Genomic DNA, 25,431 nt, shown 5'->3' with positions numbered 1-25,431 from the left:
GTCATCGCTAGCCTGTAGATATGCATTGGCTTCACAAGCCTGTAGATATGCATTATCATCGCTAGCCTGTAGATATGCGCTGTCATTGCTACCCTGTAGATATGCGCTGTCATCGCTAGCCTGTAGATATGCATTATCATCGCTAGCCTGTAGATATGCACTGTCATCGCTAGCCTGTAGATATGCTCTGTCATCGCTAGCCTGTAGATATGCACTGTCATCGCTAGCCTGTAGATATGCATTGGCTTCACTAGCCTGTAGATATGCAGTCATCGCTAGCCTGTAGATATGCATTGGCTTCACTAGCCTGTAGATATGCGCTGTCATTGCTATCCTGTAGATATGCGCTGTCATCGCTAGCCTGTAGATATGCATTATCATCGCTAGCCTGTAGATATGCACTGTCATCGCTATCCTGTAGATATGCACTGTCATCGCTAGCCTGTAGATATGCTCTGTCATCGCTAGCCTGTAGATATGCACTGTCATCGCTAGCCTGTAGATATGCATTGGCTTCACTAGCCTGTAGATATGCACTGTCATCGCTAGCCTGTAGATATGCATTGGCTTCACAAGCCTGTAGATATGCACTGTCATCGCTAGCCTGTAGATATGCTCTGTCATCGCTAGCCTGTAGATATGCACTGTCATCGCTAGCCTGTAGATATGCATTGGCTTCACTAGCCTGTAGATATGCACTGTCATCGCTAGCCTGTAGATATGCTCTGTCATCGCTAGCCTGTAGATATGCACTGTCATCGCTAGCCTGTAGATATGCATTGGCTTCACTAGCCTGTAGATATGCACTGTCATTGCTAGCCTGTAGATATGCACTGTCATCGCTAGCCTGTAGCTATGCTCTGTCATCGCTAGCCTGTAGATATGCACTGTCATCGCTAGCCTGTAGATATGCATTGGCTTCACTAGCCTGTAGATATGCACTGTCATCGCTAGCCTGTAGATATGCTCTGTCATCGCTAGCCTGTAGATATGCACTGTCATCGCTAGCCTGCAGATATGCATTGGCTTCACAAGCCTGTAGATATGCACTGTCATCGCTAGCCTGTAGATATGCTCTGTCATCGCTAGCCTGTAGATATGCATTGTCATCGCTAGCCTGTAGATATGCACTGTTATCGCTAGCCTGTAGATATGCACTGTCATCGGTAGCCTGAAGATATGAAGTGTCATCACTGGCCTGTAATTATGCACTGTCATTGCTAGCCTATATGCACTGTCATCGCTAGCCTGTAGATATGCATTGTCATCCTCACTACTGTGTGTGTGTGAAAAACGTACGTAAAAATCAACTCAAGGTGATGGCAAATAAAACACGCCGCAATCTACATAGCTGTTTTTGTTTATTGCGAAAATCTCTGTTAAACTCTACCATATTGTTTTATTTTAAAAGACACGCGCGGCACTCTGACAGCTCCTAATTAAAATGAATGGACTGCCGTGCGCGAAAGGTAAATGTTAAACGCGCACATGATACATGCAATGCAATGGTGAACGCGCTCGCACCATCTGGAATGCATTACACGGGCACTCTGACAGCTCCTAATTAAGATTAATCACTCTGCCGTGCTCGTTCTCGCACAGAATATGCCACATCGGGCACGCGTAAATTACATATAGCCTATCACGTCAACACTACTAAATACACAGCACAGCGAAGACTAATCACTAGGCAGATGCCATAAAAAACTAAGGAATGTGCCAGCCGGACCCCTTTCTGTCTTTTTTTTTTTTGAACGCATAAGAGCTCGGAAGCTCCGCCCCCCCACTTCGTGGAGGCCTAGGCCCGAGCCCTAAAAAGGAACATTTTGAGCATACTAATGCCTCTGCTAAAAGTGCCTTCTACACGCTGAAACACCTAAAAAACAGTCAAGCCTTTCATCCCCATTGAAGACCTAAAAACTGTAGTGCAACCACTAGTCCCCCCAAGCTTAGACTATGGCAACGCAACAATTGTAGGAACCCCCAAAACACACCTAGCCCCCTTGAAAGCAACACTCCTCACAGCGGCTAGACTACTGTCGGTGGAGAGACGCTTAGATCACATTACCCTCACCCTCAAGAAACTCAACTGGCTACCAATCGAGGCAAGAGCTATGTTCAAAACAAAGTGCATAACCCACAAAATCTCTATACGCTGAAACACTAGCCTACCTCGCAAATAAATGATCTAAAGCCGGACAAAGGAGACCCCTTCGAAGCTCTATCAGTCTTCTCCTGATTCCACCAAAATTTAAGAAAGAGAAATCTTGCATCGGCTCATTCTCCGGGAACGTTCCTAGAATATGGAACTTGCTACCTCAAGATTTACAGGACAATCAATCACTCCCTCACTTCAAGAAGAAACTGAAACTTCTTTCCAAGAAATTCTTAAACTCATACCCTTAAAACATGAGACTGTTGGTTGGCTATCCCCCCTCATAACCTCTAAACATATCTGAGCAGTGCTACCTCTGAGAAACTGTGCCTAACCGCCTCACCGTCAGAGCACCCTCTTTGGCTACCTCAATATCTACCTGGAACTATTATTATATATTTTATGTACTCCACATATCCGTACACTTGCTGCTATACTAAATCTGTATTGCACTATGTATATATGTATTGTACCTACCACTAAAGTGTCCTATATATATTTATATTCCATAGCAACCTCACTTATCATCATACATATATACCCCAAAACTGTATCACCTATAGATCCTGAAGCCTATTACACTTTACATTTTCCTTTGGTTACCATGCATCTATACTTACAATTGTAACTCATGCTGTGACGGATGCGCAAATGCTGTTAGCTCTGATACCTTCGGGTCAAGTTCACACTATACAAAATTCAACAAATAAATACATTTTGTAGATGTGCGCCTGCATGGTAAATGTGCCTACAAAATAACAAAAACATTGGTAAAGTCAATAGGTCCCACAGGCAAGACCCATTGGCTTGGCCAGTACTTGTTTAGGTGTCTCTGTGTTTGTTTCTGGCACTTTTGTGTCATGGTTTATACAGTATGGGCAAGCTCACTAAGGAGCTGGCACAACCAAATAATGTTTAGGTCTGACCTAGAGACAGTATAGCTATGTGGATTCGTGTAATTAAAAAGTCATCAATAAATCAAAAACAAAAAATAGAAACACATAGCTACATAACTAGAGGGACTTTGTGCAAGCAGTCTTAATTCATTGATCTTTTCAGCTGTTTATTTCATTTTCCTATTGGCCACAATAAGAAAAGATAAGGGAAAAATGTAGCAGCGCACTTCAGTCACTGTTTCTCTTGCACTGTGAGTGAAGGATTTTTCCTCATCACATATGCACATTCACCTAAAATGAAGTGCACTTCAGTGCCCTGGCTGGTAAGCTAGTACTTTACTTTGCCAGTGCTTGTTTCACTTTTCATTCCTTTCCTTTTTTTTCTTAAAGATTACCTTTTCCATACACCAGTAATTTTAAACATATGCCTGTATGTTTAGGCGGTGGTGTTTTTTTAAAATTCTTTTTATATTTGTGGTACGTATTTGTTTTTCAATATGAAGTAAAAATAACCACTATGCCACCCTGCTACGGCCAAACCACTTAGCTTTGTCAAAGCTTGTTTTATTTGTATCTTGTAACCCAACCTAGCTGTAAGGTAGCATATGTCTTTTTAGGTTTCATCTACCAGTCAGTGCAAGCTGTCTGGTTGGAAAACACCTTTTGTAGGCTTACCAAGAACTTACTGTGGACTTACAGCTCTGCCATTGCTTACCATTGGATGGCTTCATTGTCACTCTCATGTTTTGTTCCATAGTCGATGGCTTTCCTTGTGCATCTTGTTCTTGTGTTTGTTCCTCCCTTGTAGCATAGACTCTTTTCCATCCTTTGGCTTGTATGACTTGTATTCTTCCACTGCTCACTTTTAGAGAACTATTTTATTCTTTTTGCTTAAGCACCCCCTGAGAATACATGCTTTCCAGCTCTCTCCCTCATGCACTTTCCACATGTTTCTGTCTTTCTCCTGTTGCAAGCTGTTTCTCATGTGCTTCTCCCACTGGCAAACTACCCTTCTCCCTCATGCTCCAAATTATTTTTTATATGTGGGGGAGACATGGCAGCAAATGTCTGCAGGCCCTTATCATTTTACAAAAGTGCTATTGCAGTACTTATGTTTCAAATTGTTCATTTACCAATACATCTCGAATCAATGAGTTAGAAAAAAAATGCGCCCACGTCATTATGTAGGCGTGCACATGTTTTAATGACGCATGTGCATGCACACTTCATTATGCGTACATGAATCTCTACTAAATAACACAGCATTGCACCTTTATGTGCTTTTTTCCCCTTTTGGTCATGATACAAACCATTATGTTAAGCTGTACAATTTTGCCAAAAGACATTGGCAAAGCCAATAGATCCCCAAAGTATAGTCCTGTTGGCTTTGGAAATGCTTGTTTGTTTTGATTTCTAGTTTAAAGATTTCAGTCAAGTCCATTTTGAGTTTGCAGATAAGTACAGTCGGCAAAGTGTTCGCCTTCGCACACACTACAGACTGTAGCTACATTCCATGACACATTTTATGGTGATGATATGTTTTGGATACTACAATTTAGTATTATATGGTTTTGACTGTGCCCGACACGCAATAATTCAATGATAAGGTAGTTTGGCAAAGTGTACCACAGTCGTTATATGGCAAAGCTTTGGATGTGGAACACTATAGTGTAGTATTTGAGAGCAATGCTGTGTCTTTGACACACTATACAGCAGTATTCGATTGCAATGCAGTGTACTTGCTACAGTACAGTGCAGTATTCTTATAGCAACTATGAGGATTTGGACGCCATTTTGTAGTACTTTATGGTGATGCGCTGTATTTGTTCACTTCAGTAGGGTAGTAGCAGCAGGAATTGACAGAGTTTGGAATGTTTATAATGTATCTGGAATGTACGTGACCTTTTCTAGCTGCTCTCCAGCAGGCCAGTGTTTTCTTTTATTGCTGCTGTTATATTGTTTGTTAATGATTTTAATCTATGAATGTATTATCTACTTGACACCGTAGAGCAGTGAGCGCGATCATATAACATAAAAAATATCAAAATAAACGGGCAGGCGTGCCCGCAAATATAAACTTTAAATATATTAAAAGAAACACTTTCCTGACAACAGGACCTCCTGCTCTGGACCTCCTCGTGCTGCATCCCAGCCACCCGGGAACTCTCTTGACCAATCAGGGCGCTGTTCTCACCAGCATGAGAGCAGTGCCCTGATTGGAGGGAGCGGCCTGTCTAGGCGCTCCGCAGCACTATGGAGGCCTGCAGTTGCTCTAACCTAGCTGACTTAAGCTGTGTTAGAAGTTTCAAAGTGAGCATGTCTGGCGGGCCGTCATAAGACTGCTGACCAAAAAGACATGCGCACTTTGAAAAATGCACATACATGCATCCCACCCTCCGCCCAGTCCCTGCTGCAGTCATCCAGCAGCGACCCTGCCCCCGTCCTGACGCTCTTTCAGGATGGGAGGATGTCAGGATGAAAAATAAAATTATAATGATAAATTACCATTTTATTTTTCATCTCGAGGCTCGGGCATTTAGGTGGGCAGACACTCCTCCGCTCCAACAGAGGAGCCGGCCTATTCATAGCTACCACTATAGTACAGAAGTCATAGCCATGCAGTATGTTTGGAACGTGATGCTGCAGTATTCCAGGGGTATCGCTTTGGTGCACTATATTGCAGCATAGCACCCCTTCATCTTCTCCCACTCGTCATTCTTCTTCCATGCGGATACCGTCTTTCTTGCCCTTTTACTCCTGCTGCACTACTTTCTTCCTTCGCCCTTCTTGACCCTTTTATGTGTCCTTAAAACTCTTCTGTTGTGTTGTGACGTCTGCCTTCTTGCTCATCTCAACCCTTGAAATAATTTCTGGCTCTGTCTGCAGGGAGGACGACCATTGGAAATGCCGTCAAAGACATCATCCTGCAGGGCCCTGGCATCGCCCCAGAGCACTGCTACATCGAGAACCATCGGGGAACCCTGACCCTGTACCCATGCGGCAATGCCTGTGCCATCGACGGCCTCCCGGTGAGGCAACCCACACGACTGAGCCAAGGTAAGACTGCGCATGTGTACTAACAACTGAGCCAAGGTGAGACTGCGCATGTGTACGAACAACTGAGCCAAGGTGAGACTGCGGATGTGTACTAACAACGGAGCCAAGGCGAGACTGCGCATGTGTACTAACAACGGAGCCAAGGCGAGACTGCGCATGTGTACTAACAACTGAGCCAAGGTGAGACTACGGATGTGTACTAACAACGGAGCCAAGGTGAGACTGCGCATGTGTACTAACAACTGAGTCAAGATGAGACTGCGCATGTGTACTAACAACTGAGTCAAGATGAGACTGCGCATGTGTACTAACAACTGAGTCAAGTTGAGACTGCGCATGTGTACTAACACCTGAGCCAAGGTGAGACTGCACATGTGTACTAACAACTGAGTCAAGATGAGACTGCACATGTGTACTAACACCTGAGCCAAGGTGAGACTGCACATGTGTACTAACAACTGAGTCAAGATGAGACTGCACATGTGTACGAACAACTGAGCCAAGGTGAGACTGCGGATGTGTACTAACAACGGGGCCAAGGCGAGACTGCGGATGTGTACTAACAACGGGGCCAAGGCGAGACTGCGGATGTGTACTAACAACGGAGCCAAGGCGAGACTGCGCATGTGTACTAACATTGAGCCATGGTGAGACTGTGACATGTGAAAATAACATAAAGAGAGAGAGAGAGAGAGACGGGGTGGATTTGTTCTCCCTAGCCAGAATTTTATAAACAAATGGAATCCACAAGTGGGTGTGGGTGGTCCCTACAATGGTGGGGAGCACGTAGTGTTCTTTAAATACCCCTCATACACCAAAAGGACCCTTGGTGTCATGCTTCATCATTGTGGTCTTCGCACCCCTCTACGGGATGCGGCGTGCTGCTACCTACGTCTACGCGGTAGCACTTTTTGCAATGACTATGTGAGGTGTGTGTGAGGTTATTTGTAATAGTGAGTGAGTGGTGGGGTTTGAAGTGATTTTAGCGATGGTTAAAAAGTACCTGGCTCGTGGGGTGGACTCACAAAATTATTTTTTAATGGGCCCCTGAGCTTGTACTGTTAAAAGGGTGTATTTAGAGGTTCCTATGTAATGCAATGTACATCACCTCTTGTGCGCGTCAACACTCACTATTACAAATAACCTCACACACACCTCACATAGTCATTGCAAAAAGTGCTCCCGCGTAGACGTATATAGCAGCACGCCGCATCCCGTAGAGGGGTGCGAAGACCCCAATGATGAAGCATGACACCAAGGGTCCTTTTGGTGTGTGAGGGGTATTTAAAGAACACTACGTGCTCTCCACCATTGTTGAGATCATGCATGTGCAGTAAGAGCTTAGCCAAGTAAGGCAGCTCATGCGTACTAAAACTGTACACTTGTAAAATCACAGCCAGCATGTGACCACACCTGCGGACTGACTGTGCTCGGGTGGCACCGCATATGTGCAATAGCAAGTGAGAAAGATGAGACTGTGCATGAATACTAAGAAGGGAGCCATAATAAAACCGCCCATCTGCGCTGCACCCCTCTGTCCCTATGAACCTTTGTCGCACCGGGGCTCAGAGAGAGCCCAGCCCGCCTGATGCGTAAAAAGTCAGTACACACCACATCGATAAATAGCTGGATGTGGAAAATTGTCACTTTAGACAAAAGTACAGTCAGTGGCCCCGGGACATGGACCTTCTTGGCTTTGTACAATGCCACCAATGGTGACCTAGACAAGGAGCTCCTTGCGTGCTGTAGTATAGTCAGCATTCAGAGCACATGGTGATGCAGTGCAGTCAGTGCTGATGCAGTATAGTCAGTGGTGATTAGTACCTGTATCTTTTTAGGACAAATTCCTCTTGGCTTTATAGAGCACAGCCATCACCTACCAAAACGTTGTTCCTGTTTGTTTTAAGGGTACAGTGATTCAACTGTAGGAAAGAAGCCTTTTGTCATTGTACTAGAGATTGGTGAATCACTGAAAGTTTGAGCCAAATGCCTGACTCTGGCTCAGCTTTAGGTAGCCTTCGAACCTCGAGCCTAAAACGAGTCGAGCTTTCACTAACGGTGATGTGGCCTAGTGGCCAGACCTGCCTGCCATGGATGTATGACAGTACAACGCGTGCTTTTACAACGCGTACCGTTACCACGCAGGTTTTACAATGCAAGTCGTTACAATGACTTGCGTTGGGGGGCGCTGGATAGTGAATAGTTTAATTTACTATTCCAACTCCAGTTCCCGTGGATAGTAGGGAAGGAGTTGGATAGTAAATTAAACTATTCCCTATCCTACAGCGCCCTCCAGCGCAAGTCGTTGTAACGACTTGCGTTGTAAAACCTGCGTGGTAATGGTACCGCGTTGTAAAACTTTCGTGGTAAAGGATGTTTCCCGCCTGCCATGCAACATGTTAAACTGCATTCAAATCCTGGCCTCGTCTCAGCATCCTGTCAATTCTTGCAAATGTCCCTGTGTTGAGGGAAAAAAGTGTAAATTAGTCTGTGCCTGTGGTGAAGCCTCTTATACCCTTGGACAAGGTTTACACTAGGTAAAACTTCCAAAATAAATGTGGATTCTGCCCTTCCCCTGCTTTCTAATTTCCCTCTACAAGAATTAAGAACAAAGCATTGACCTCTGCTTTCAGGATGAAATACCCATTTAGTGACTGAATTGCACAGTATGAAACTGCAAAATCTGGTATCAATCAGGACTACCCAGCTCGGCCAAATTGTGTGATCTTAGGCAAATGCGTTAGTTCACACGCTGCCTTTTTGTTCATCATCAGATATAAGAGCACCTTCAAATACTTGAGTTCAGGATGAGAGCTGTAATAAAAGCTCTTGTGTTTTTATGAATAGCCTATTGCATTGCTTCATTTTAATAAGAATCTAATCCACATACAGAGTGCACAGGACAGCTGACTTGCCTCTTCGTTCACTAAGAGCATTGTCCTTAGTGAAGGGCCAGTAATGTTTCTCAGTTCATGTATAAAACCTCTCACCTGTAATTGATACCTCTCAGTGCAGAGATATAGTTCATGTAGTAAGGTGAAATGCTTCCTCCAGGTAAAGAAATACTCTTTTTTGAATTTTGATGACACCTTATCGCTTTTTAACATCATGTTTGTTACATGATTTACATGCCAAATATTTTCAGGGCTCGCCTCGTGCATGGGCTCTTAGAGCCAGAGCCGACCTTTGGCTCGGCTCTCCCTGTTAATTTGTTGCCTCGCCCACCTCTAGTTTATACAAACAAGTCAGAGGCACAAGTGACATGTGATCTTGACAGTCAATGCCAACCCTGATGTGCAAGCAGTCTCCAGGACATGGGACCTCCTGCTTCTAAAGAGTACAGACTCCACGCTTCACGTCTGAGGGTAGCCAATTCCTCCCAGCAGTGTACCGCATAGTGAATCCCTAATTACATCAGCCCTTCAGGCTCACCTCAGTAGTAAAACCAGTCCTCCCTCCACCCCCAAACATTCCCGCACCAGGACTTTTGGCCACTTAGCTTTGTAGAGCAGGGCAGCCAACAGCCCCTTCCTTTATACCAGAGATACTCAAAGTATGCAGCACTCCCGACCTTTGCCACTCAGCACTAACATTAAAAAGATGTTAAATATACAGGGAAGCCTTTATTTAAAGGTTAAGTGAAGTTAAAGAAACAAAGTATTGAGGTGTCCTGCACCACTTAACTTTAGGAACAGCTTCATTTTCAAAGCCATTGTGCAGCAAAAGTGTAAAAATATATGGTGTCTTCAAACTAGTGTATTCCATTGACATGCAAAACCATTTCACCTTAGTATATCATATTATATCAATGCATTGAGCAGTATTTTTGTAAGTGACAGTGTTCAAGTATGAATTTAGAAACATTCATTCTTCCTCCCATCCTGACAATAATGCCAAAAGTGAACTGAGAGGCAAGTTAGTTGTTATGTGCGCTGGTAGGGTGTCTCCTGTTATATATGAACAACATTATAGTTTGTTAAATCAAACACAGAAAAAGATTTTGTACAGTGCACATCCTAAAGTCATGTATTTTGAAGTCCTCTTAAATGTGATAATAAAAGAAAAAGGGGAAGTGAAATAAAACAATTGTCTAGGATCACACAATTTGGTAAAGTGGGGAAGCTGTGATTAATTCCCAGATTGCTTGTTTCACATTGTGCAATTCAGCCACTAGATGTATATGCTTTGCTTTCCCTATACCCACCTTTCTGCCTTTGCCGGCCTCCATGGACGCAGGTAAGAGAGGGGGGGCGCTGCTCCCAAAACTTATGGGCAGACCACCCCTTTACCCACCCCGTTACAACACTCCCATACTCTCAACATCCTCCTGGTTCACACAGGAGGACTGTCACTGCCCCCTCCAGGAATCCGGGCCATGTAGCTTCATTCAGCCATAAAGTCACACTTTATGCTGGGGCACAGTCAATGGGTTGTAAGCCACGCAGCCCTCAGCTGTGCAGTATAGGCAATACCAATTACCTTACCGCCCCCAAGAGTGTGTGTGTATAAATATATATATATATATATATATATATATATATATATATATATATATACACACACACACACACACACATGTCGCCATTGCCTTCATGCAGCTTGATGTGTGTGTTTTGAGGGGGCGGGGCGTAGGTGGAGTGTGGGCCAGAGGAACAGGGTGTTTTGAGTGATAGGTGTCATTGGGGTGAGGAAGGGAATGGGAATATGTATGGCAGGAGAAGGAAAGAGGGGAGAAACACGAAAGAGAAATGAGAAGGAGGATAACGGGTGGAGACAGATGGAGAAAAGGGGGAGGATGGAAGGAGAGTGAAAGGACAACAGAGGAAAGGGTGCGCTGGTCCTAGAAGAAACAAGGTAAATAAAGGGGCGTGAAGGAAAAGAGAAACACGGGGAAGATGACGCAAAACAAGAGGCCTGGGAGGACGATGGTAAACAGCGAAGGGAGATGAGTTAATAGATGGGAGAGTGGAAACGCGAGAGTGAGAAGGGCAGGAGATTAGCAAAAGCAGGTGCGAGTGAGGAGAAGGAGATCCCGGTGAAGGAAGGGAAGAGTAAGAAGAAAGGGGCAGGGTCTGACGGAGAGGGGATGGGGTGAGAGCTTCCGTGCTGGGGAGGGAGGAGACTGATGGAGGAGCGAGGAGCCTGTGATGGAGGGAGAGCGCGGCTGGAGCGGGGAGCAGAGATAAGCCCTGCATGTGGAATGCGAGGGGAGGGCGGGGGCCGAGGGGGTGGGAGGCCCCGGGAGCTCCCTGTGAGGTCACGGGCTCCCCCCTCCCCGCCGTCCTGCCCCCGCGGCTCCTGATAGGCCCAGCAGGCCCAGGCTGGCAGGCCCGGGGCCGCCCCCTGAATAGGAGCCGGGGGAGTGAGTGAGTGAGGGAGGGCGAGCGCCGGGCCCAGCCCGCAAATAACACCGGCCAAAAAAAGCCGGCCCGAAATTAGCCGCAGAGCCTGGAAGCCGGCCCTGGGCACGGACCGGGGCGCACCGGAAACGGGGGCACCAGAGCCACCGCTTGGCAGCACCGGAGCGGCGAGCGAGGCGGCCTCACTCGGTGAGTGAGAGCGGCTGGTGGAGGGTGGCAGCGGGCGGCAGGGGTGCGGGGAGGTCTGAGGGGGCAGGGGTACATGGAGGTGGGTGCCGTGAACAGAAGATGCGAGTGCAGGGGCTGGCAGTATGAATGAGGAGGAAGAGTGCCAGGCTGGGGGTGGTAGTGTGAACGAAGGGTGTAAGGGTCGGGTTGTAGCGCAATGGAGAGGTGGTGGTGCGAGGGGAGGCAGGGAGGGCAGTATGAAAGGACAAGGGGGCAGGGTGAGTGAAGGGTGTGATGGCAGAGGTAGTTATGCCAGTGACGGCAGGGGAGCCAGTGTGAGTGAGAGATGTGAGGGCAGGGCTGGCAGCGAGTGACGATGTGAGGGAAGTTGAGGTGACACACGAGCAATAGGGCAGTAGTGTGAGTAAAGGGTAGCATGTTGAGTGACGTTGGAGCAATACTTTTCAGAGCAGGGGTGGCACTGTGCTTGAAGGACAGGAGTGAAAGAATGAGACTGAAGGTGTGGGTAGTGTGAACTGAGGAAGAGTTGATAGTGCGAGGCCGGTGGTTAAGTTGCCAGGTGACTCCTCTCACCGGGGCACTGTGTAACAGTCCTCGTTTTTTTCACTTTTCAAATGACTGTTTTCAGGTATGTAAGCCTCAATGACTCAGGTGAAGTGAACCAAAACCACAACTCCCAGAGTGCAATAGGTTTTGAATGAGAATCCTAGGACCGGGAAACGATGCTCCTGATGACAGTCCTTCATCTGGTAACCAAACTGGTGGCTGTACAATGAGACACATTTGCTGATAGTCGGGGTGGCTGGGTTAGGTCATGAGATGGTAGTTTAGGTGTTGGTTAACAGTGATGGGTGGTGTAAGGTAGGGGGGCAGTGTGGAGGGGTGACTATGTGAGAAGATATGGCAGTGTGAGTGCGTCTTGGGGTAGAGTAATGGTGTGAGGGGTAATATGAATAGGGGTAGTAGCATCAGTGAGGCCACAGCTCTCAAGTTGCTCTGTAATGTGTGTGGTTAGTTTATTCATTCTATGTGTTTATCTTTGCATTCTGGGAATTGACGTCATGTTTGTCTTATAAAATCAAGACTACAAGTTCCAAAATACAATTACAAAAACTTGGACTGGATAAGTTACTCGTGACAGGATCTGGGGTTCCGTGTGACGCCATATGGTAGAGTGTGTTACGGTCTGAGTGGTACTGTAGGTTTTGTGAGTTCAGGTTGGAGGTGCGTATGGGTAGTGGCTGGGGTGGTTGTACATGTGAGGGCAGTGGTGAAGATGAGAATATTAGGGCGGACATAGCGGTCGTTGGATCGTGAGTGGCTAGGGTGCTGCTATGAGTGAGGGCAGATATGCGAGGCCAGAAGTTGTGGGGATGAGATTAGGGTGTTGAGTGAGTGAGTGATGGTAGGGGTGTTTAGGAGTCTGAGGGCTGTGATGCTGGCAGGAGTGAGAGCAGGGATCCTAGCGTGAGGGAGGGCAGAAGGTGGCATGCGAGTGACTGTAAGAGTGGTTGTGTCAATGAAAGACATAGTGCTGTTGACGGTAGGGTGACTGGGATTGCAAAGGTTGTGTAAGGAGTGTAAGGGTGGTTGAGTGAGGTCAGAGGTGGGTGTGGGTGAGGGTAGTGGTGGTAATGTGAATGAGGGCAGGGTTGCTAGTATGAGCCAGGGTAGTTAGGGGATGTTTGAGTGAGGGTAGAGGTTGTTGTGTGAGAGATGACGGGTGGCCTGGTGTAAAGGCAGGAGTACCAGTGTGTGACTCATCTTATTCCTCTTCCAAAATATCCCCTACCTCCACTCTCTGGCTGATCCTTAACATCTTTCACTATTATGAACTCCCAAATAATCCTTTCTAAACTCTTCCTTCCTGTATTCATTCTTTATCCTATACAACTAAAAGACTCGCATATCTACCACTCCCTATAATTATTTATATTTCCACCACTGGGTTGCGGAGTAGCTTGCTACTTGCTGAAAAGTGCTTCAATGCCTCGACAGGGTAGTAAGCGCTATATAAGTATATTAAAGAGTGAGTTCATGGTAGTGGTGACAGTGTGTGTTTGTGAGGGCATGGGTCCAGTTTGACTGAGCATCTCGCACGGAAGCTATAGTAAATAATTCTTCCATGTCTCCACAGTTTTGGAACTTTTTCCTCTGCAGACTAGTAGTACCGTGCCGGGCGAGAGAATGACAGGTTATAGTGATATGTGGGTGTTGAAGGGGCACTACAGTTGGGTTGGTTAGCAGGGAGGGATTGTGCTTTGCCAACTCCCAACAAAAATCCTTACCTTATTTGTATTTAATTTATTTATTTTGAAAGTTTTATAGAGTGCGAACAAGATCCTAGCGGATATCAGAGGGCTGTACAAACAGTAAATGTTACATATACCGAAAATAAGAGCAGATCAAAAACATGTGTACAAGGCATATAGTATAAACAGCTTTAATAGGTATAACATCATAAACGAAAGTGTCTTGGAGGTGGGGGCGCATGTGCGTCTCATCACAGGGTTACAGTAGATTTTAATCATGTGAACTTGGCCATGAGGATGGCTTTAACTTCCTTTTTAAAAAAGGTAGTGGAAGGGTTGAGTCTGGTTTCTGGGGGTAGGGCATTCCACATTATGTGTGCCATCCCAGAGAAGGATCTGTTATAAAGTTTTTTTCTTATGGAATTTTTGTGGTTTCAGAAGTAGTTTTGCCGCACTTCTTGAGGATCTGGACCCACCCTAGATCGTCAATTTCTGTGCCAGATAGCTGGGTGTCTTGTAATGCATGGCTCTGTGTGTTATGCAGGCAATTTTCAGCTGGATTAATGAGATAAATAATTTAATATATGACGATTCACTATGCTTTTGAAATGTAAAATAATCCCTCGTTCAGCCAATAACGTAGTAGAGAGTGTAATATTCCTTGGTGCGGAGCAAAAGCACAACCTTTGGATTAGTTAAACTACTGGTAACACTTGGTCATATAGACATTGTTGTCAAGCCAGATCTAAAAATTATATTTCTAAAACAGTCCTAAATTTAAACTATCTTACTCCTGCATCCCTCTTCCCTCAGAGCACATTTATAGTGCTAAGTGCCCCTCTCTCAGAGAGCAACATGAGTGTCTGAGAAGAATCCTCACAGAGGACCCTGAAACGCTTTCTTAGACCCTCTTTAGAGTGCACTTCACAGGGGTTCAAGACCAGCAGCATTGTCAGGAGCACTGCATCATCCAAAGTAGAACTCCCCTTCCCTTACAGATGCCCGAGGGGTTCAGGGAGATACGTCACTCAGAAAGTATGTTTAAAAGGGCACTCTGGTGATTGATGCATCTATTGTAACAAGAGTCTCCCCTGGGGTTTACGGCGGATACAACTGAACACCCAGGGTAGATTTTGTGCACCGTCCCACCCATCCTCCTCCCCAAAAAACGGATTTGCTTTCAGGTAGGTCTGGGTGTGAAATTCCTCTTCGCTCGTGGAGTTTGCAGAGTTTTTCGCAGTCCGCACAGTGCATGGAGTTCCCAAAAATCCGCAAAGGGGAGTTTTTTCCATGCTCGCACTCGCCAGCGAGGAAAATTATGCTCCAGACCAACTCCCAGCGAGATTTCTCAAAGCCGGCATTTGCGGATGGTTGCTACCGCTCGCGTTGAGAAAGCTGCTGCTCAAGTAAAACATCTACTCAAGCAGCAGAAAGAAGCAACGCCCAAAGGCCCTTTTGTGCTGCGTGTGGTGATGTTCGCACAGACTTTACAGCGCGGGACAAACATCCAGCCCTAAAAATCAGTGTGAACAGTGTGACATAATGCACTTTGCCGCTTGCGGAACTCCGCGTAGCATGGCAGCGTTTTTGGGTGCACCCTGCCCAAGCCTACATTCGGACCTTTATTGAATATGCGGGCACAGTGCTGTGTCCCTCATGTTGCAAGTAGGAGTCTGGGGGAGTCTTTCATTGGGTACACCAGGTTAGAATGTACCAGCTCCCCTTCCTCTGCAGAGCACCGTGGGAGTTCAGCTTCTCCTGCCACAGCCAGTCGCCCCAGGGGTCCTGGGGAGCTAGTTCTCACCTCGGACAGCACCTTAGGATTTCTTGGGAGCTTCAACTCACCCCTCCGCGCTCCACCCAGTGGTTCAAAGACCCCAGCATCCTCCTCGGTCATTTCACCTCGCCTCCCCTTAGTCCCCCAAGTCAACCCTATTTTATTTATTTATTTATTTAATGCATTTTTATAAAGCGCGGACTTTACCCGAAGGTGTCAGAGCACTGTACAATAGAACCAGTTGCGTCACATGAAAAAACTGTTGCAGGAATAGAACAAACAAAAATAGCAGGCCGTCGAAGTAACGTAGGCAAAGGCACACAATCTCAAGCACAGTATGAACAGACTATACAAGCAAAAGTAAGAATAAATATGACAAATTTTACAATGCCTAAAGAACTTCCTGGCGACCAATAGCAGGCCATAGAATCAAAACAACGCAGGCAAAAGGAACACCATTTCAAACGCAGCAAGCACAGGATGTACAAACAAAAATAAAAATATATGTCACAAATTTACAATGACCAAAGAACTCCCTGGCGGGGTCTGAGAAGGAGGGAATTAGTTCTGAAAGTGTCTTTGAACCCTGTGGCTTTAAGGGAGGCTCTCTGGACAGGGTGACTTGTGATATTAATCGGCAACCTGCACCCCTGGCGGCGAGGACAGTGGTCCCCTGCACCTCCACAGCATCCCCACACTTCACCCCACTTCACTCCTCTGACCCAGCGGCTGCATGAGAAAAGGAGAGGACGAGCCAATGAAAAGAGGGATTTCCCCGCGTTCAAAGAACAGGAATAATCTAGGATTAAAAACCAGCGAAAGTGTGTCAGGGACGCTGTGCGTGGAGGGGGGGGGGGGGGGGGGGGGTGAGGGAGGCGGTGCTTAGTGCAAGTAAAGAGACCCCGGCAACTGCTCGTAATGGGGCTCTGCAAGCCTGGGGAATGGAAGAGACGCGGCCTGAGGGGTACTGCAAGCTTGGGCACGGGGGTCCCACTGTAAACAATGGTGGGGCGCTGCTGGTGTAAATACAGAGGGGGCGGAGCCGCGCAACCTTCGCTAGTGGGAAGCACCATTAAACACCGGAAATGGGGGCGGGGGCTGGCACTATTGTAAATACAGGGAATGGTCTCCCTGTCAACACGTGAAGTCGGGCCTCTGTAAACAGAGTGACTGGAGCACTGGTCCCACCCCAAGGGCTGGAGCACTTTGAACACAGGGGCAGGGAGAAGAGCACTATGACGCCTGGAAGAGGGGCGAGGCGTGGGTGGCGGGGCTCTGAAATACAGTAGTTGGGGCAATTGTTGGCACCTGAAATCTGAGGTTGATGACTTGGAAGTGGGGTCTGTGGAGGACCTGGGGTGCACTTATGAAGGCTGTCACTGCAGCATTCTAAGTACAAGTGTGGCTCACTGGTTAGAGAGTGTGGCTCACTGGTTAGAGAAGGCAGACCTGGAAGCAGAGGTCAGCCCGGGACCAGGGTTCAATGCTCAGCGGGGTCTTGAGTCCTAAAATGTCCATGGACTCGACAATTCTCGCTCCGGTGCCTACTCGATTCACGGGTTCACACTCTGCGACTCTGGGCAATAGCTTGCTTAATCTCCACAACAGCCCCTCGCGGCGGGATGCCTGGCTTTCACCTTGCGGATACCATGCCGGGGTCTCACAGGGGAATACCAGGACGGGTTCCCTAAGCAAGCGCTTAGAAACCACTCGGTGATTTGCGCTATATAAATTCCTGTACATTTACATTTACCAAGGGGTGAGGCAGAGTAAACACAGAACCTGAGGCGATTGTGAACACTGGAGGGCAACACATGACAACTGTTGGGCATTTGGACACTGTAAATGCGAAAGGACATTGTACACTCATATTGTGGGTGTACTCTGGGAGAAACAAATTAGGAAAGCGTTATGCCTTTGACACAAACTGTGTGGCAGTCGGACCCTGTAAGCGCAATACCGAGGGTGCCAGGGACAGAAATTGTGGGATTGTAAACACAAGTAGCACGGACCCATGTCAGCTGGGCTTTGCTGAACAGTGTAAACCGGAACTTGTGTTACGTTGTTGAACCGTAAACACATGATCCTGGGAGCAGACCGTTCATAGGAAATGTACCTGGAAGAATTTGGAATCACGTGGGAAACCTGGAAAAGCAGGACCTCAAACATCTGGAGAGCTGTAAATCACAACTGGGAACACTTAGGAATTGAAAATCCTGCTACTGTCGTGTGTGTTGGAAACGTGCAAATACTGAAACTGGAAGCTTTGGGGGAGCTGTAAACACGGAATAGGATGAGCACTTGGGAACTGCAAACAAAGACCCTGGTGAGCACACTGGAATTCAGTAAGCGTTGAAAACCTCGTCGCAATGGTGAGCACGAGACCTGTGTAGCACAGAGAAACACGTGAATGTGCCGAGCTTTCGAGGAGCTGTATGTACACTGGAACTCCCGAGCCCTCAAGGGGACTGTAAAGACAGAAATTGGAGAGCACGTGACAAGCATGCAGTGACTAAAGAGTCACAAGTGAGATGCAATTAGGAACTTTAAACACCGGTTAGAAGCCGGGGGTGCTTCAGGGAGCTATAAACTTGAATTGGGAGGGTTGCGCAAGTGGTGGAGCTCGGAGCGCAGTCACGCCTACGGACTTTTAGCAACCCAAAGTACGTAGGCATGGGGCCGTGGCGAAGATGTGCCCGGGTGCGTGCAAACAGCGCGTGGCACACTAGACACGTGTGGGAACTCCGCTTCAATGCGCACATACATCTTGCAGTACCACCTGCATACGCTCCATACGTGTGCATACGCATCCTTGAATGTTAATATGTGTCTTTGCGCTTTCATCCGTGTACACCCTTAAGCACTAACTGTTGCGCACACTTGCCCTCTTATCCAGAACTGCGCCCGCTCTTGTGTATATATGTGTTTTGTTTTAGTTCCGTATACGCCTGCTGATCCTTTCCTGCGACTTTTCATTGTTAGGCTTTTATTATGTATTATATATTTGATTGATTATATGCAGCTTCTTTGTAAATAGCGCTTTGATGAGTTACTTTTCTTAGTTTGTGCTTTGTAGATTTTCTAAAATCATATTAACACGGTCAAGCAGTTAATTCGCGTGCACGATCCGTGCACGCAGGCATTACACAACGGGATACACATTGGACAGCGAGGGTTCGAAAGGAATGCACATCCCCTTAAGTAGATGCCCGTGTGCGTGCACGCGCACGTTATTTCATGCCCGCAGAGATCACCCAGTGCCAAGTTTTAGAACAGGTTGGCAGTCATTGTGTCCGGCACTGTTCCAGAGGAGGAAATTGATTCACCCAGTGCTGCCATGGGAACCGGCACCGTTCCGGGAGTAGTGAGTAAGTTCTGAATGTCTAGAACTGTGAGTCATTCCAGGCCATGGCTTACTCCTGCCGAGATGTCTGGAGCAGTGATGTGCCAGTTTGTCTGCGGGTGGGTTCCTGGAGGGATGTCACTTTTTGATTGCAGGTTCTGATGTGACAATCTGATATCTGGACCCTGGATTGACGTCAGTCTGACGTCTGGGGGCTGTTGCTACGTCACAATCTGGCTTAGGTTTTTGTACTGACGTCACAGTCTGATCTCAAGTGCATGGACTGGACCGATCATGGGATTTGACTATAGAAGTCTGGAGTGGGGTCACGCTCCCCACATGCAGTCCCCATTTGTTATCTTTGCGTCCTCATAACCTGTCTCTGGTTCCCGGACTGACGTCAGGCTGGCTTTTGATTCTTGTCAATTTTGATACTATTCTAACTCACTTTGGAAAAGTTTGCAAGTCAGATTCTAACGTGTTAAATAGTGATTTTGCATGCAAAGCATGTCTGTATTCACCCCCATTGGCACTTTAAAGCCAGACCTATTTATTGGCTTTGCCTATGCTTTTTTGATATGTTGATCCCTAAATTGGCCGATGTGTTGCCAGCAAAGACTCAAAAACTACGACTGACGTGAATTACCACCCGCAAGGCCAGTGCAGGTGTGACTTCTGGCAGTCAGTGCAACCTATACTACTTTGGGAGAGGGTCTGATGAATTGGAAGGTGACTACTCGCTGAAACCTGAGTTGGCGAAGTCAACTTTTAAGTCACTTTACAACATTCACATCCACAGTTCTGTTCGCCTTCCAGGAACTGCAAAGTGAAGTCAGCACTTTTCAATATCAGCACAGCAGCAGCTGAGTCAGAATGACGCTCGCTTCAAGGAAGTCTGAGCACATTTCTCTTTCCGGGGACTCTGTGTGGAAAGAGAAGTACCAGTGTTTCTTCAGTACTCCTAGTCAGAGCGCTACCCCGGGTTCTGCCCATCCTCTAATGTGGCCCAGCTGCTGTAAAGACTCATCCGGAATGTAAACACACATCCGCCATTTTGGTTTTCCATCTCTGTGGCACAAGCGGTCCCTTCCTGCATCACCGTCTTTACTGCCACGCATAACTGTGAGCTGCAGATCGCCTCTATGCCATGACTCTACGTTCGCAAGTAACGCCATGTTGGGTCTCTACTCCTCCACAAACACGTGCCTCAGAGCAAAATACCTCCGTTCCACTCCACAGGAAGTCTGTCTCGCACTCCAGTTCTGCAACCTCAACTGAAATTCAATACACAATGTGTATACTAGTCGTACTTTTGACTTCTCTATCTTTTCTGTCCTTTCTGAACTCTCTTCTGCGGCAGAGTTTGTTGAGCTTTAGAAGAATGTTGAATTTAGCACATTTGCACTCAGTGCTTAATTTGAGCCGGTGGTTTCCGATAGTCAGCACCGGCTCTAGTGACAGTTCACCACATGGTGGCGCTGTCTGTTTAATTTTGAGATGGGCACAGCAACCATGTTTATGCAGGCAAATCGTACTGGAAATTAATAATACCAGCCTCTCACACCATTATAATAGCTTTGTGTAGTCTGAACTGTCACATTTGTAAAAGTGCGATGGTTAGAGGTTATGTTGGTACTGTCACTGGCAGCGCTGACAGGGGCAATGTGTGGTGCAGGCAGCAGTGACCTTCAGAGAAGGGCCCTGGCACTTAGTGTTTTACAAATTAAGCACTGGTTGCACGTGAGTGTTTGTGTTGCCGACAAACACCTCTCACCTGTTGTGTGTATTCCAGCTATGCTGCGGTCACCAATTACCTCTGTAAAATGGATGAAAGCGTGTATACATGCGGTATGTGCTAGCATTGCTTATTTATGTGCTGCCGCTATAGGGCTGACTCTTGTAAAGGTCTTCGAAACCAGGTTGTGTGAAGTTCATGGAATATAAGGGAATAAGTGTCTCCAACCTTGATGGTTTCTCTAGTCTCAAACATGTGCACGTGCAGCCCGTTCCTTGCCACTGCATTCACTTTGCTCCACTGTGTACTTGTTGGGACAGGCGTAACCCCTACTTCCACGTCTTACTTACTTGACCTTCGAGTAGTTGTCAGGAGGCTGGTACTCTCAGGTGCAGTTCAGTAATCCACCCAGTGCCTGCGGCCAGGCGGACGTTGGCTCCAAAGAAACAACTTCTGTTTTCAGCAGGTGCACCAGAGAAATGAAGAATGCAGGCTTTCTTCTCCGTGACCCTAAATGCACTTAAAGGAGCTTTGACCTAGATCAAAAAAAGAGGTATTTCATCACAGAAAGCTTTAGAAGGCAAGATACAGAACCTGCAATTGTTATCACTTGCTGCTACCCTTGTGCTTACTTTGGCTGTACCCAACCCTTGAGCTAGCCTGAAGGATCTGTGCTTTGTTTTACATTGCACCGAACTCTGCAGGGGCCTAGGCCTGGAATGGAGGTGGGGGTGGCAATGCGGCTGCCTGCATCAGTGGAGGGGGGGGGGTCCCAGATACCTCCTTTTTTTGTTGACAACTGCCGATCACGCCCCCCACCCCTCTGACGTGCTCTCACCTAACTGTTTAGAAAGCAGTCTTCTTCAGAGCTAGTCAGCCGATCAATAGTGCAGTCTGAGCGTATAATCGATTGTATTGATGGGGGCGATCGATTGTAAAATTATTTACTACATGCGGTCTTCTGGTGGTCCTTGTGTTCCTGAAGTGGCCGGCTTGTCCAAGGGTGCTTTTTGCATCCTGTGCGTGCCCCTGTAGGCACGTTGTGTGTGCCCCCTCCACACCTTCATCTGTGTTTTTGCACAACATGACATTGTTGTGTTTTATCACACATTCGTCTTATTACTGGTATTTGACAGCCGACATTCATGGATGTCCAACTCCATGGTCATCATTTTATCGCCTAGAATGAATATAACGCATTGTGGATCTGCTGGGATTCGAACCTGTGACCGTAGCTTTCAACCCAGATGCCTGCGAAGGCTCAGTGGATGCATGCATCTATAGTTATGCAGCCACTTGAAGCTGGTTGGCATGTATTTCAAATGTATGTTCACTAATTTATGACGGAGCACCCTACCCATTCGAGTAGGCAGGCATTACCAGCAGTTGTGATCAGTCTGGTTAATGGCCCGGAAGTATACCCCATAACTTGATGAGTCTCAAAAGCACAGTGTAAGGTGTTTGTGGGCGGTGATCCCAATGAACTCAGAGTACTCCTGAAAATGGAGAGTCTCACAGGAGGGTGAACTCTCGTGTTAGTCGTAATCTCAGCCGCTGGCGATAGCTCAGGCGCATTTAAGACCATCCTTTGTTTGTCCCCTGTGCCATTCTAGACCTAGATCTGCCACATGAGCTGCCTCCTCCAGAGAGGTACAGAAGCAGACACAGACCAGGATTGGCCTACTGAGGCCTCGCACCAGTTCAGCGCTGCGCGAGTCTGGTGAGCACGGTGCATTCCCATCCCACTCTGGCGAAATGGAGGCAGTGCTCAAAATCCTCTCAGACACTTTTGATTTTCCTTAGTCTGGAGGCCTAAACTTGATGGGTATTGGTTTAAGGTGGGCTTCTTGTTGCCTTCAGAGGGCCCCTGAATGGCAGGTCTGGTTGTAATGTTCCTAGAGGAGCAGGGCAAAGGTTGGTTTGCATATGGCTGGCTCCTGTCTGAGGTGGCATGGTGGGCAAAAACTGACGAACTGCATTGTGACCCAGAGTATCGTATCGTTTATTGATATTTCGAAACACTGTTTCATATCAAAATAGTGTACATCAGTTAAAAACATCTTAAAGAAACATAGAACACAAATAAAAACAACAATAAATAACATTAAATATCCATAAAATCAATCAAGGGGGTGTAGAATCACAACGGGGCATCACAACCTGGCTTTGTGTGGCTTTTAACACTTTACTTCTAATTATCCAAGCTGCATACAAGAATTTAGAGACGGCCACCACCTCAATCGAGGTCGTATCACTTTTGCATATTCTATATGCCGTTCCTCTCGACAATAAACAGAGGTATCTGCTCATGGCGGTAATTCATTTGGACCTTGGTTACATAGAAGGGACAAAAAAAAAACATGTGTTCATCACTTTCGCGGGGCGTTTGGCAGCATAGACAACACTCAGGTTCCTGGTTCACCTCCCTCCATTTTGCTGTAATGGCTGCTACAGGTAAACACCCATATCTAAATTGTAGGTATAGGAATCACACCCCGTGGGGACTGTATGAAGTTCAGCAACACCTTGTGCTCACACACAGACTTGTGGCAAAGAAATGCACTTGTCACCCAGAGTAAATACCAGTGGCTGAGATGAAATCGACCCATCCTCCCACCCCTTTTTCCCACTGGGATAATCCTTCGAATCATAACTCTCAACCCGGGGCACCTCTGTGGGGGATGTAGTCCGGGGTGTGTGGCAGGTGTCCGGTGGGATTGAGTCTAAAGGGGCTGAGAGCGAGGAGGGGAGCTAAACCCAGTGTTTGTGGCAGATTATTCCAAAGCGGGTCATGCCCTCCAAATGAGGGTGTGTCTGAGGTACGCAGGGGTCGAAGAGTGCTTTAATCACTCACGACAACATCAGAGGACAAGCAGTCACATATCGGCTGCTCCCTGGCCTAAATGACAGGGACTGGCTAGCGTCTCGTGTATTTTAAAGGCACTGGGGCGTCATGTAACCAGCTGTTCCGTTGCTCCATCCCGTCTTTGCAAAGCACCGGTTCCAGATGGGATTTCTTTCCTGCACACCGCTGTATTTAGCCGGCACTGATATGACCCTCCGGCCTTTCACAGCCATGGAGAGCCCCCCTTTCGAAGTAGCATGCGCCTTTTAAATGTATTTATTCATTCCAGTTCGCCCCTGTCAGGTGCTGGTCTGAAACGCGTGCGTCTCGTGCAGCCCTCCTGGCTAACCCCCCGCGCGCTCTGATTGGTTACGGCGCTCTGTGCCGAAGTCCGCGTGCGTCCCTCAGGCGTCTCACGTCACGCACGTGCCCAGGTGTTAAAATCACACTTCTGTGACTCGCGGAACAAACCCGTCATAGATACAAACCGACGGCGCGCGCCGGCCGCGGAAATGTTTAATAGAAAAAGCAAATGGGCGCCTGAGGCCGTGGCCTGGACCTGTGCAGGGAGTCCAGGGCCCAACTTATGCTAGCTGACGCTGTTTGTGGTGTGCAGGGGCGGCCTTAGGCATGTGCAAGCGGTGCACCTGCCCAGGGCCACCAAACCCCAGGGGACGCCACGCCAATATATATCCTCAATATAATAATCCTCTGAGGATGGATACATATTTGCGTGGCGGCCCCTGGCAGGGATTTGGCGGCCTCCGGCTCTGTTCCACTTCCAAACACTCTGACCCCCTCTCCCCCCTTCACTGGCCTCCGCGCCTGCGTTCCTCCGGGGGCCCCCTACCTACGCTCCATGCCCAGGGCCGCCATGAGCCTAGAGCTGCCCCTGTGGTGTGGTGTGCGTTGAGAGGGTGCAGAGGCTACCCCATGTGTTCACTGTGTGCGTGGGGACGTGTGAGTGAGAGCGAGAGGCGCGTGAGTGGGAGAGAGGCGCGTGAGCCTGTATTCGCGCTCTCCACCGGCCGCAGCCAGCCTTGGAGGTGCGCAGGCTCCCAGCCATGTCTGTTAGAGGGGTCCCTCCAGGGAGGACACTAGTTGTACCCTAGTTTCCGGGCCTCTGGGCGGCAGCAGGGACGTAGCTTGGTCAGTAGGACTTTTTTTGGGGGACGGGCTTCCGATTTTCTGGCAATCCGACTGGTGGCAAATAATGTTTAAATACATTATAGGACATGAAAGGGGCCTAAGGGGCAGCGGAGAGGAATGTAGATGAGTAGGGGTACTAAGGGAGAAAACGCAGTGTTTTGTAAAATAAGCAATATTCCGAGGACTTTTAAAACAACGAGGGAAGAGTGTATTTGTGTATGTAAAAATCCTTGGTGAAATCTGACTGGCCTCTCACAATACCCGACTGAAAGCACCTCTACCCAACAATTTTTCTGAAAATACATTTATTGGGGGGGCGCAGGGGTAACTCCCAAACACCTCCCATGAAGGTACACCCCGCATCCACGGGAGCAACATCTGGCTTGGGCATGTCTCATACGTGGTAATAATGTGAGTAGCTAACACTTAGCAGAGTATGTGCAATATGAAAGGTATATGAGGCCAAGAGTGTACAGGACAGTATTGCACGGGGATGGTGACCCGTTTGTGATGACCGGGTATGCTATTTTATCTCTGTGGTCAGTTAGGCTCCACTTTCTATAGGGTCTGTGGGCTTTCTCCGTTCGTAGCTGCTACAAAGCAGACCATGCATATTCTGGCTTGTGAAGTCATTAGGATTTGCGGACTATTTATGAAAAAACACCTAACTGAA

General features: G+C 47.4%; 1 protein-coding gene across 10 annotated transcripts in view; it reads left to right on the top strand.

Annotated features, from left to right (window-relative positions):
• The window catches only part of PHLDB1 (pleckstrin homology like domain family B member 1), a 417,405-nt gene that overhangs the window by 141,122 nt on the left and 250,852 nt on the right, over positions 1-25,431 (top strand). For 7 of the 10 annotated variants that reach the window (XM_078682222.1, XM_078682223.1, XM_078682232.1 and 4 more), the window contains exon 4: positions 5,938-6,108. In XM_078682222.1, coding sequence (XP_078538348.1) covers positions 5,938-6,108 — 171 coding nt within the window. Of the gene's footprint in view, positions 1-5,937; positions 6,109-11,320; positions 11,658-25,431 lie in introns of those variants that run through there. The other 3 variants (XM_078682229.1, XM_078682230.1, XM_078682231.1) reach the window with 3 other exon arrangements.

This window comes from Lissotriton helveticus, chromosome 3_1 (assembly GCF_964261635.1).
Source record: "Lissotriton helveticus chromosome 3_1, aLisHel1.1, whole genome shotgun sequence".
In the NCBI taxonomy this organism is placed as follows: Eukaryota; Metazoa; Chordata; class Amphibia; order Caudata; family Salamandridae; genus Lissotriton; species Lissotriton helveticus.
Note: the sequence above shows the minus strand (reverse complement) of the source record. Positions and strands in the feature narration are given on the sequence as shown.